Consider the following 13,413-nt stretch of genomic DNA (forward strand, 5'->3'; position numbering starts at 1 on the left):
TTCTGACATACTCATTTAGTTCTTTTAGCCATTAACCAGGAAATTAAAAGGACTAATTAGGCACCTGCCCTGAGTGCTTTGCGGGAGAGCAAAACAAACCTGCATTTTGCCATTCGGTGCCAGCAGCAGCACACACACAAAATACAGCATTAATATTACACTCATTCTTCACCTCTGAAGACCTGGAGTCTAATTTCTGTTATGAGAAAGGTATATGAAAACAAGCTCAGTGATCACTAGCATCAGGACAAACTTACGTCACTTAGCACAGTGCAGTTTGTCTCCAGGCTCCCGAAGGGAACTGCGTACAGAGCCTTTTTTCTACATTTCTGCTTCTAGCTCCAAGGGGAAAAAAATAGTGGTCACATTCAAGGGCTCAGGAGGGTAATCTGAAGGGCCAGGGCCAGGACACATCAAGGAAAGGGCAACCTTGAATGGAAATTAAACAGTAGAAAATGCTTCTTGGGGTAAAAGCAGCAAGGTTAAAAATGAGAACCCCCCTCTCCAAGGAGGTTTCTGATCTTAATTTTCAAATCATGGAATCAGGGAATTGTCAGAGTTGGAAGGGTACTCTAGAGATCATCTAGTCCAACTCCCCTGCCAAAGCAGGATTGCCCAGAGCACGTTACTCAGGACTGCATCCAGGCGGGGCTTGAAGATCTCCAGAGAAGGGGACTCCACCACCTCCCTGGGCAGCCTGTTCCAGGGCTCTGGCACCCTCACCGGAAAGAAGTTTCTCCTCATATTTGAATGGAACTTCCCAGATTCCAGCTTGTGCCCATTGCCCCTTGTTCTGTCACTGGGAACCACTGAAAAGAGTCTGGCTCCAACCTCCTTCAACCCACCCTTTAGGTACTTGTAAACGTAGATAAGGATAACACTTGAATGAGCTTGGTTTGTCCAGAAGATACTGTCACTGTAGAACATGACCACAGAGACAAGACAAACAGCAGAAAACAGGATTTGTAGAGGTCTCATTACTACTGAAAATGTCTACCACCAGAAAAAGAGAGCACAAACATCCCTGTCTTAACCTGTTCCCATGAATAAAAAGATGGAAAAAACCCAACCATTTATAAGTTTTCTGTTTCACAGAGAAATGAACAGGTCCCAGTACCTATCATACAGCGCAAGTCTTTGCACTCATTCTTCTTCTGGCCATAATTCATGTTTTTTTTTCTCCCAATAGGTTTCAAAGAAATTATTTTGTGACACACTATTACTTTGGGGTAAATGTGCGCTGCAGGACTGAACTGAGATTCTTTTACTTTTTTTTTTATTTCAACAAAATGAAGAACGCAAGGAGTGAGAACTTAAGGGTTATGGAATGTAATGGTCTGTAGACTGGGAAAACTTAGACATACATTATGATATGTTCATAGATTCATAGATTCATAGATTGGTCCAGGCCGGAAGGGACCTCCAAAGGTCATCTAGTCCAACCTCCCCGCAGTCAGCAGGGACACCCCCTGGTTGTCCAGGGGCCAGACCAGGTTGCCCAGGGCCTCGTCGAGCTTCGCCTTGAATATCTCAAGGGAAGGGGCCTCAACCACCTCCCTGGGCAACCTCTTCCAGTGTTCCACCACCCTCATGGTAAAGAACTTTTTCCTAATATCCAATCTAAATCTCCCCTTCTTCAACTTAAAACCATTCCCCTCGTCCTGTCACTGCAGGCCTTTGTAAACAGAGTTTACAAGAGTAAGTTTGTTCTATAACACCTCCAAAATACTGTCCAGGGTCAAGGATCAAATACAGTCCACCAGCCACCAAAACCTGTGGTTCTACTTCTTCAGCAGAAAGAGCAACTCCATTAACTGGTATTAATATTAGGCTCTTAGGAGCAGCATTAACCTCCTGGAAACAGATATGTAATGTAAGCTGTAATCATTATGTCACACTAGCTTCCCCTCATGGCTCTACTATTGTGTTTTATCACAGAATCACAGAATATTTTATCCTTCTGGAAGTCATAAGATTTCCTTCGTTTTCTGCCTCCAAAATACCAGGGAATGGAAGCTTAATTCAACTTCTGACTTGAAACTTAATTCAGCAACTAATGACACCATGAAGCTCACTAGGGTCCACAGGAACTGAATGCCTACTGTACAAACCGTCCCCCATCACCTTGCAGTCTATAGTTCATATATGAATTAGTATGATGAAAGTCCAGAGCTTTACACTTGCCTTTCGCATCAGTGGTGAGAATCTAGTGACAGTAGAAGAAAAGAAAAAAACAGGCCAAAGCAAGATTAAAGAAGGAGCATGAGCCAAAGAACTTCTTGATGCCCGATCCTCATTGTGCTAACAGAGTAAAGCAAGAAGATTACAGATGTGGGTTTTTTTTTTTCGTCACCACCATGACATGTAACACACACTCCCAGAAGACGTACACAGACTCTCAACCCTGTACGTGTATCCGATTTATTTTTCTGGAAGAAAAGAGAAAGGAACATGGGTTCCAAGATGCCTTTTTAGAAAGAGAAGACTGCTAGTAATTAGCAGGTTAAATGGTGACAAATAACATAGAAATGAACATTTGTTAAAAAAACCCCTCATATCTATTCGATTGTCAACTTCGAAAAAAATTAGTTAATAAAATAAAAGAAGTTCACAAAAAAACCCCCTTAGTGCCAGTTCAGTTGCCACGCATGATTATACTGTAATATTTAACATCTCAGGAAGCTTACCCTTGCCATATCAACAAGGAAGTTCTCAAATAACTTCCAAATATGGTTACTGGCATAGATTTCTTTCATTTCCACTTCAGTGTCCACATAACAGTGGTTAACAAAATTAACATAGGCAATTTTCACCTGCAGGAACAGCAAAAACACAAACAATATGAAATGTAATAATAACATAAACATGACATTTTCTATCTGGGAACATACTGAACAATAAAGATGATCCTTCAAGTACTAACAAACACTAATAACAGTAATAATCACGGAATCAGGGAATTGTCAGAGTTGGAAGGGACCTCTAGAGATCATCTAGTCCAACTCCCCTGCTAAAGCAGGGTTGCCCAGAGCACATCACTCAGGACTGCATCCAGGCGGGGCTTGAAGATCTCCAGAGAAGGGGACTCCACCACCTCCCTGGGCAGCCTGTTCCAGGGCTCTGGCACCCTCACCGGAAAGAAGTTTCTCCTCATCTTTGAATGGAACTTCCCATGTTCCAGCTTGTGCCCGTTGCCCCTCGTCCTATCGCTGGGAACCACTGAAAAGAGTCCGGCTCCATCATCCTTCAACCCACCCTTTAGGTACTTGTAAACATAGATGAGGTCTCCCTTCAGCCTTCTCTTCTCCAGGCTAAAGAGCCCCAGCTCTCTCAGCCTTTCCTCATAAGGGAGATGCTCCAATCCCTTAATCATCTTAGTTGCCCTATGTTGGACTCTCTCCAGTAGTTCCCTGTCTCTCTTGAACTGGGGAGCCCAGAACTGGACACAGTATTCCAGCTGTGGCCTCACCAGTGCAGAGCAGAGGGGGAGAATGACCTCCCTCCACCTACTGGCCACACTCTTCCCCATGCAGCCCAGGATTCCATTGGCCCTCTTGGCAACAAGGGCACATTGCTGGCTCATGGAAAGTTTGCTATCCACCAGGACTCCCAGATCCTTCTCCTCAGTAGTGGTCTCCAGAAGATCCACCCCTAACCTATATTGGTGCCTGGGGTTCTTCCTCCCCAGGTGCAGGACCCTACATTTGCCCTTGTTGAACCTCATGAGGTTCTTCCCTGCCCAGCTCTCCAGCCTGTCCAGGTCACGCTGGATGGTGGCACAGCCCTCTGGAGTGTTGGCCAGTCCTCCCAGTTTGGTATCATCAGCAAACTTGCTGAGGATACACTCTGTCCCCTTGTCCAGGTCATTGATGAATGTGTTGAACAGGACTGGGCTGAGTATTGACCCCTGGGGGACACCACTGGTTACAGGCCTCAGTTCTGAAGATTTAAGGAGAAGCACAGCAACAAATGCATTAATGTAGTTAATGAAAGATCACATAATGAAAAACGGAAAGTTTTTGCAAACATTCTCTTACTATAACGACAAAACCCCCCGAACAAGCCCATAATAAATCTGATATTTAAATCATATTAAGACTACAAGGGCCTGGCTGCAAAGCCAGGAGCTATCAAAATGCAGGACACCCCTGCACTTGCCAGTTGACGGCTGTGGGTTGATGCCTTGCGACAGCCACGCCAAATATCAAAAACAATGTCCGCAGCAGAGCTGGGACCGCAATCCCTATGGCTCCCACAATCCTAATGCAGCGCTTGCATTCGAGGTGAGCGTAACTTGGATGTAAACGGAAGAGAACGGTTGTGCAGCACTGAGACTGCAGCCACAGCAGCACAGGGCTTAGCAGGACTGCAGTCTCACTCCTCCGAGCGTTACAAGTCTGCATGCGCGCGCACACCATAAAAATGGATGTCCAGTGCCTGAAATGTATAGATGAAATATAAACACACATAGATACACTGAAAATTTCTTGTCACAGTCAAAGGAGAGGAGATGGTTGCACATGTTTAATGCAATCAGGAGAAAACTCACGTCAGACTTTTAGGTTTCATTTGTTTGGGCTTTTTTTTAATTAGCATCTGTTGAAATTAATGTTAGGAGGAACTTTTGAGAAAAGCACACATTTTTCTTTCTAAGAAAAGAATCAGTTGATCACAAGGGAACTTTTTCTCAGCGTGGTGGGAGTCTTAACTCCTGCAGGTCCCAGTTCTGTTGAAGCGAGCCGCATTCTTCCAGCAGATAGCCTGCAGAAATCCGTCCAACCGATACACAGGGCCAGAGCAAGCTCCTTGCTGCGGCCATTGTCACAAGACTGTGAAAAAATTTCTTTTGATCACATCAGGTTTGGTGCAAGCAAACGTTCCCCTTCTGATCAGCATGAGGTATCACAGTCCTGCTGAACAATGACTGGTAGTAGCTGCAGAATTGGGCCTCGATATGCAGTGAAGAAAAAGATTTGCTGGACTGCAATTGAATTTAATAAAACGAAACTTCACCCAAAACCCTCACTGACTTCAGCGTGGCCAGAATGTTACCCATCATTTCCAACAAATTCAGGCAGCGGGAAAACCTTGGCTTGACAAACCACTCGGCTGAGTCTTCACAGCTGTGGCTAGAAGTTATCAGAGCATTAAACTCAGAGTGGCTGGACAAACCGAGGAAAACAAGACAAGATACCTGCCCCAAAAAAGCTGACAATCAAAGCATAAGGAACAAGGAATTTTCTGTTTAAGAAAATACTGGCTATCCTTCTTCACTTCTTCAGCTTAACAAACACCACCTGGTTCCTGCCTGTTTTCAGTGCAAATCTTCGACTTGTCAGTGTATTATAAACAACAAAACATTTTCTGAGTTTCTAAAAATGTTAAGTCTGCTTCCTCATTCAGTGAATCTTACCTCAGGTATGCAGTCATCGTGGGTCACTACTCTCACTATGTCATCCAGTGGCAGGAGTGAATTGCACTTGATCTCTGTGTATACATTCTTTCCTTCTGTACAAGCCGCTAGCAATTCCACTAGAGTGATGTGATACGCTAAGGGCCCACTCTCATCTGCTCGATCTCGCTCCGAACACATCATTTGGAGTAGGACTGGAAACGATGCTCTGTCGTTGTAGAATATCAACACATCTTCACCGCCATTTATCAGCTGAAAAAGATACCACAAAAGTTTTACGTGCCCTGCACTGCAGTCATTTTGGACTCAATGATCTTTAAAGGTCTTTTCCGACCTAAATGATTCTATGATTTTCTTAATTTCTTATTTTGTTCTACCTTTAAGTATGCAAAGAGTGTCTAGTTAAAAAAAAAATAATAAAAAAAAATTACTCTGATGTGGCTTACCAAAAGCACATGTGAAAACAATGTCCAAGACAAACTTTTGCTCTTACCTACATAAGTGCAAATCTGGAGTAACTCACTAAGGAGTCAGTTAACGCAAGCTGAATTTGAAGTTTAATTTCTCTGTAGCTCTGTGTTTACCTAAGGCACCATCCTTATTATTCCTGCTATCTCAGTGTTTGTTTGAAGTTAATTAATTACCTTCACCTGCTACTGTGAGGCCAGGATGCATTATTATCCTTGTTTTATAGACAGGGACTTGAGGTACACAGAGATTAAATCTTCTGTGCCACCTCACACGAAAAGCCTGTGGCTCACCCAGAATTTAACCAGCCTCTTCGGTGCCCTTTCTCAGCATCAGAAACAAAGGACGATTCTTCCAAACCTACACAAATTTGGCAGGTGGAGCTTAAAATTGTCAGCATCATGCCAGCACTTCCATTTAACAGAAGACTGGATACGTAATAAATACTTGATTTTGCTGCAAGTGCATTGGTCACGTCAAGAGGATCCAGAGCAGAGGTAGATGCTGGCAGCTTTATCTCAGCAGATCTCGCAGAAGACTTTTGCTCTAACCCTGATTTGAACCCCCCATACACTGAATATACCTACTGCCAGCGCTGCTCGGTGGAGCTGGGACAGGACCGTAGTTCTGTCTTCTCTCCATCCCTTTCCTTTTAAGCATAATCCACTCTCAATGCGGGTGAAAAACAAGCTCCCACGAACCCTTCCTAGTACAGAACACACCTCGGCAGCACAACAGCCATACATTTTTTGTGAATAAGGCACTCGACATATCCAAGTCTGTGTGTGACATGAAATCCTAGCTTACTGAATTCAAGGGTAGAAATAAGGGTTGGTGGAGCTGCTGAGAAACGGAAAAGCAGCCAGAGCAGGAATGAAAATTAGTCTCCCAGAGGAACTGAAAAGTACGAAAAGTCAAGAAATATTTCATTACGTGTTCCAGGGTGTCAACATTTCAAATTTTGAATGTACAACTTTTCTGATTGTGTTTTCCCCATCTCTTGCTTATTTTTACTTTGACAATTTGATTGAGTGAATTGTGAATTCAGTCTTTGCTGTAATTCCTATTTCTCATTTATCTTTGTTTTTTAAAATGTTTCTACTCATGTCTTTTCGAAATAGACATTTTCTGCACAAGCCACAGGACAGCAAAAAAGTTTTTAAAGGGACAAATTCTTGGGAGGGAGGGAGGAAGGAGACAGAGCAGTGACCCAGACATTAATTTCATTGCACTCTGTGGCAAAAAAAATAGGGAAAATACGAGTATTCAAAACGTTGGAAAATTGATCTAACTTTTTAATACTGATGTCTGGAATACTATGCTTTAGGACATTTCACATACAAAATAATAAAAAAAATCTACACCAAGCCCACTGGGAAGGTACATGCTCTGTCTCTTTCTATGAAGTTGTTCACCGTATTCCCATAGTTATTTTCCCACAGTTATAGTGTACACTTTGCACAGAGGAGAGGGAAGATGACTCTTCCCAGGTTCCCCCAGAGTTACACTCCTATGTCAAATCCAGACCTAACCCGATACCAGTATTGCTTGATATTTTATCATACCAAGCCAAACTGCCCCCTCATCCTTTCACGTACCTATTGCTGATGAATGAGGAAGAAATAAAGATTGGAAGAAATACCAGGAAATAGTGAACTTGTAAAACATGATGGCGCATGGCATGCTTCCTACACACTGACTGTGAGGAACCACAAGCTGAAGTAGATGATGTTGCATCAGTACAATAAGAGCTAAGAGGGACAAGGTAATCATCATAAATGCAAGGACAGATGTTATCCCCTTTCCCCAAGTTATCCACTTTTAAATGTGATTTGCGAAGGGCATCCAAATGTTGACCCAAGCAGAGAAAATTATGACCCTTTAAAAGCAGAAAGAGAAGAGAAGTATCCAGTGTTAGCCAAAGTTCTCACTGAGCATCATTCATGAGTGATGGATTTTCCCATCAGTGATGGGGAATAAAAAAAAAAAAAAAAAGAAACCAAAAAACCGCAGCAGCATTTTCCTCCACTGAAGTATATTTTCCATGAGTTAAGAACTCTATGGAAGTATAATGAAGGTTGGTCAGTATCGGAGGAGCTGTTGACGCTCTGCAATGTATCACTCCAGAATACTACAGATAATAGAAAACTCTGCTGCCACATTGATCTGGTTCAAAAGTAAATTCTGCTTTTCCTGTTGTAATAATGTTTGCACTGATAGGCGCTGTTCTTCCAGGAACCTCAAAGCATGCCTGTAATGAGAAAAAGTGCCCTAAGGAACCTTTCGGGTCAGTAAACATCATTACTAGCAGTCTACAGACATGGGGACCAAGGATATGAGAACAAGTAAATAAGCCAGACTGGCAGCATTCAACGTATTTTATGAAAGTACTCTTTCGCAATGGTGCTCCTTCTGCATGCACTTCCTGAAACATGTAAATATGATCAGTTTAGCCCTTACTCCCAGTAAACAGGAATAAGCTACAATATACTTCCCATGGGTAAAAGAAAACACAGGAGTAGCTGAGGCATGCTGTACGCTCATACTCTGTCTTGTCTTGTGGTAAATTGTTTACATGCCCCACCTGGAGGCACAGAAAAAGTTACACCACTTGTTTAAGGTCACAAAGTACATCTCAGTTGTCTACTAGGAAACTGTCCTGACAGTTTCCATGGCAAGTTCCAACCATTTGGCTACACTGTACCCTTTATATTGGATCACCATTCAAGTGCCATTCGAATTTCACTATTAGCATCCTTTTCTAACAAATCATAATTACTTACCTGTCATTTCCTACGTCTTTTTTTAAAACGGAACATCATCTTACCCTCTTTCATCAAAATAGGGGTGCTCCCTCTCCCAGCAAATTCCTGCGGGACTCATACTGTAAATGTCATATATGAGTTCATTTCCATTTTCACCATGCAGTCAGCTTGAAAACGTAGCATGACAATTTATCTTTGTGCTATTATAGTAAAAAAATGTATTTAAATTGAGAAAAAAACTAAAAATTTTGTTTGAGGAGAAAGTAAAAACCTACAAGAAGCTGTGGTGGAAGGGGGAAAAAAAAAAATCTAAAAGCACAGAATCATAGAATGGTCAGAGTTGGAAGGGACCTTAAAGATCATCGAGTTCCAACCCCCCTGCCATGGGCAGGGACACCTCCACCAGACCAGGTTGCTCAAAGCCCCATCCAGCCTGGCCTTGAACACTTCCAGGGATGGGGCATCCACAGCTTCCCTGGGCAACCTCTTCCAGTGTCTCACCACCCTCATAGTAAAGAATTTCTTTCTAGTACCTAATCTAAATTTCCCCTTTTTCAATTTAAAACCATTACCCCTTGCCCTAGCACTACACTTCCTGACAAAGAGTCCCTAAAAGCAGAAAGGCACAAGAACTGTTTGAATTATGTAAATCAAAGGCTTGAAAATTATATTGCATGTTAAAACACTTCGGTCAAATTGAAAAGGTTGAGGTGGATTCCATTAAAGGTTATCCATGTAGGCTGAAACTTTATTTTCTTAATTAGGATTTTTTCCTTTCTGTCGCTGCGGAACCAAATTTCAGCAGAGTTTAGTTTTGTTAATACCACAACTAGGGCTTATCTCTGTTTTCTTTGTGAAGATGTTTCTTCAAAAAAATGCATTTTGTAAAGCAAAATCTTCCTTGGACTCTGATCCTACCTGGACTTTTCACCATATACAACTTTAACCACTTATTAATCTCACTGAACTATTAACGTAATTACAGTTAAATGCACAAGTGTCTGCAAGTTGAAGACTTCATTTATCATGCACGCTACGCATCAAATCCTAATTGCAGAAAGGTCAATTAGGTATTTTCCTAGTAACTTTATTGGCATAAAGATTTGTCCACAAACTACTCTGTGGAATTTACCAGGTCAGACTCCAAATCTAGCTAGTTAAAGCTAGAGTAGCGCTACTAGTCTCAGAGAAATGCTCTGGAATAAAAGAAAAAAGTAGAAACTAGTACTTAGAATTGTAATATGCTTATGTGTTAAAAAAAAAAAAGGTCTACAACACTATTTAGACAAATCCACAGAGGTAAGAGCCTCTTCTATGGCAAAACCATGCCACAATATGGCAAGTTTGGTGCATAAATTGGATCCTAAATTACAGTACAGGAAAGTGAAGGTTTATGTAACTCTGAGATTTCCACGCTACTTCATCTACAAATAGACATCTCTGTATCATCATGCTAACACTCATGTTTTCTTTCTAGTAGTTATACAGATGGCCTAACAAAATTAGATTAAACTCCCAAAAACGTCTGCTAAAATATTCGTTATTTGTGATACCGTTTAAAATTCTAAAACCATGATGCCGTTATATCCCATCGGTATCAAGAGCAGAAAAAGCAACCTCAAAACACTAGTGTGTTAAAAAGACATCACATGAGTCGTTAACATATGAATCCTTCACTTACCTCTGTCATTACCATGTCCTGGCATTTTTTCACATATTTGCCATCTGCTTTCACAATGGTCTGCAGGAAACGCAGGTACTCCACGTGACGGCCATGGGTCTCAATGCAGTGTACAAAGTGCTGCACAACCCTTTCACTAATTTCATTACACAGAAGGTAATTATTCATGAAGATGTGCCGCATGGTTTCAGCTTCCAGGAGCTAAAGAGATTAAAATCCAAACAGCCTTATAAGAAGAGCAGATTTGTTTTGAGATTGAAAAGACTCCCAGGACGCTAGGTTAGAGAAAGGCACACTGGTAAAGGGAAACTGGAAAAAGTCCAATGTGCCCCAGCCAGTGACTAAGCAGTGACCTTTGGGCCAAGTTTTCATTTATGATGGGATTTCTCCACGCTCTCCCGTTAGTAAAAAATGGTCCTAAAGTGGACGTAAACAAAATCTGTGCCCGTGTGGAAGGTGAAAATACACACAGTGCTAGAGCACTCTACAGGGACTTTGGTATAAAAGACAAGTGAGACCACATTCGTCCCACTCACCATCAAACTTTGCATTGGGGCAACCAAATAAGATGATTAGCTACCTCTGGCTCCTATGGTTAGCAGAGGCAAGCCTTTCCAGCAGGCAAATCACTGCCTGTGCAGTCTGAGGGTGGTACTCAATGGCTTTAAGTCCAGATGGAGAGCAGTGACAAGTGGTGTCCCTCAAGGGTCCGTGCTGGGACCAGTACTGTTTAACATTTTTATCAGAGACATAGACAGAGGGATTGAGAGCACCATCAGCAAGTTTGCAGATGACACCAAGCTGTGTGGTGTTGTCGATACACCAGAGGGATGGGATGTCATTCAGAGGGACCTGGACAGGCTGGAGAGGTGGGCCCAGTTGAACCTCATGAGGTTCAACAAAAGCAAGTGCAGGATTCTGCACCTGGGAAGAAACAATCCTCAGTATAAATACAGCCTGGGGGATGGGGTATTAGAAAGCAGCCCTGAGGAAAGGGACTTGGGGGTGCTGATGGACGAGAAGCTGGACATGAGCAGGCAATGTGCTCCCGCAGCCCAGAAGGCCAATCACATCCTGGGCTGCATCAAAAGAAGTGTTGCCAGCAGATCCAGAGAGGTGATTCTGCCACTTTGCTCTGCTCTGGTGAGACCTCACCTGGAGTACTGTGTGCAGGTCTGGAGCCCTCAATATAGAAAGGACATGGACCTGATGGAGCGGGTCCAGAGGAGGGCCACCAAAATGATCAGGGGGTTGGAGCACCTCTGCTACGAGGACAGGCTGAGGGAGCTGGGGTTGTTCAGCTTGGAGAAAAGGAGGCTCCGGGGAGACCTCATAGCGGCCTTCCAGTACCTGAGGGGGGCCTACAGGAAGGCTGGGGAGGGTCTGTTTACAAAGGCCTGCAGTGACAGGACGAGGGGCAATGGTTTTAAGTTGGAGAAGGGGAGATTTAAATTGGATATTAGGAACAAGTTCTTTACCATGAGGGTGGTGGAACACTGGAAGAGGTTGCCCAGGGAGGTGGTTGAGGCCCCTTCCCTTGAGATATTCAAGGTGAAGTTCGACGAGGCCCTGGGCAACCTGGTCTAGTTGGGGGTGTCCCTGCTGACTGCGGGGAGGTCGGACTAGGTGACCTTTGGAGGTCCCTTCCGGCCTGGACCAATCTATGAATCTATGAATCTATGATCACTGTCTGAGAGAACATCTCTTTCCACATTTACTTCAGAGGGAGCTCAGGGCTATATTTCTATCAGCGAGTAGCACGGTACAAGAGGAGCACATCTGTAGCGAGAGAGGAATGCTGCTGAGGACCCAGCATCCAGACTTTATGCATTCTCAGGGCTTTTGCTTCAAACTTGCTCTAGTTTCGTCCTTTGGACTAAAGGCTCATGAGGGTCTGGTGTGCTCCTATCGTATCCCTTTCTGTTTAGTGTCAACTGAAAGGAATTTGAACGAAGTTTGCTCCACAATGTGAACAAAAGCACAGTAACTGGGACGATCAGAAGATCAACTTCAAAAGAACAGAGATGCAAGGGCAAGCAGGCTCCACACTTGACACCTGAGTTACGGGTCACTGTTGGATGGGATGGAGTCTGGCTGCTGGTCCCCACTGTGGTCAGCTCAGAGCTTTTCGCTAACTTGATAAAAAAGGCATAAACAAAAAATAACAGAACAAATGTTTCCTAATGTACACAGGCCAGGGGTCTACAATCCTAATATTCACACTCTTTCTAATAAGAGCAGTAGTTTTTTGCCCAGTAGACACTGAGCAAGGTGACATTCTATATGACTGTATCTGTAAACACACACACATATATACACAAAGGGACTGTGACAAAGAGGTGTATTGTAAAGAAAATTACTTAATAAAAGACGAAGTTTTAGATTACTTGAATCAAATGGAAGCATCATCGACAAAAATGTATGGGGCTGATTCTGCTGTCACACAAGCTTCATGACAGCATAATCACATCATCTTTTACCTTGACTTACAGTCCACCTGTGAATTAGGACGAATAAGATCAAGAGTCAAGCTAAACATGATGTGATGGCTTGGACACACGTTCATAGACACTTCCCATAAACCGCACAGGTAATATTGTTTCCCACTTTTAAAACAGCAACATTAAAAACAATGACATAAAGAACAACAATAAGGGAGAAAAGACAGAAGAGAGAAGAGAATAATAAGGAAGAAAACACAAGGACAGAGGAGAAGGCAGAGAGGGCAAGGCAGAGAGGGCATAATTTAATGATATTATTTATTTAGCACTGCCATTTTTCTGAAAGTCCAAATTTACTTCCAGTTATAATACAGTCCTTAAAATTAAATACTTACCCCTGGAGTTAAGAACAAGTTGAGATTTTTGTGGAGGAGAACTTGATTCTGAGAGTTTCCTCGGCAGAAATTCTGAAGAAAAGTGTGGGCTAGATTCATAACTTCATTCATCTTTTCATCACTCTGCAGAAAGAAGACAAACTGAGTCAGCTGAGTGTATCTAAACATATTTGTTAAAATGGCACCACGTGAATTCAGCCAGGAACAAACCAATTCTCCTGAGCTTTTATAGAGAAGGCAAAAGCAACTG

At 42.8% G+C, this 13,413-nt stretch overlaps 1 protein-coding gene across 3 annotated transcripts in view; it reads right to left on the reverse strand.

Annotated features, from left to right (window-relative positions):
* The window catches only part of ITPR2 (inositol 1,4,5-trisphosphate receptor type 2), a 298,404-nt gene that overhangs the window by 148,569 nt on the left and 136,422 nt on the right, over positions 1-13,413 (reverse strand). For all 3 annotated transcript variants that reach the window (XM_074165726.1, XM_074165736.1, XM_074165717.1), the window contains exons 29-32: positions 13,164-13,286; positions 10,328-10,528; positions 5,414-5,665; positions 2,688-2,813 (exon numbers count right to left, since the gene is read on the reverse strand). In XM_074165726.1, the coding sequence (XP_074021827.1) occupies positions 2,688-2,813; positions 5,414-5,665; positions 10,328-10,528; positions 13,164-13,286 (702 nt within the window). The remainder of the gene's footprint in view (positions 1-2,687; positions 2,814-5,413; positions 5,666-10,327; positions 10,529-13,163; positions 13,287-13,413) is intronic.

The sequence above is a fragment of the Numenius arquata genome, chromosome 2 (assembly GCF_964106895.1).
Source record: "Numenius arquata chromosome 2, bNumArq3.hap1.1, whole genome shotgun sequence".
NCBI classification, from domain to species: domain Eukaryota; kingdom Metazoa; phylum Chordata; class Aves; order Charadriiformes; family Scolopacidae; genus Numenius; species Numenius arquata.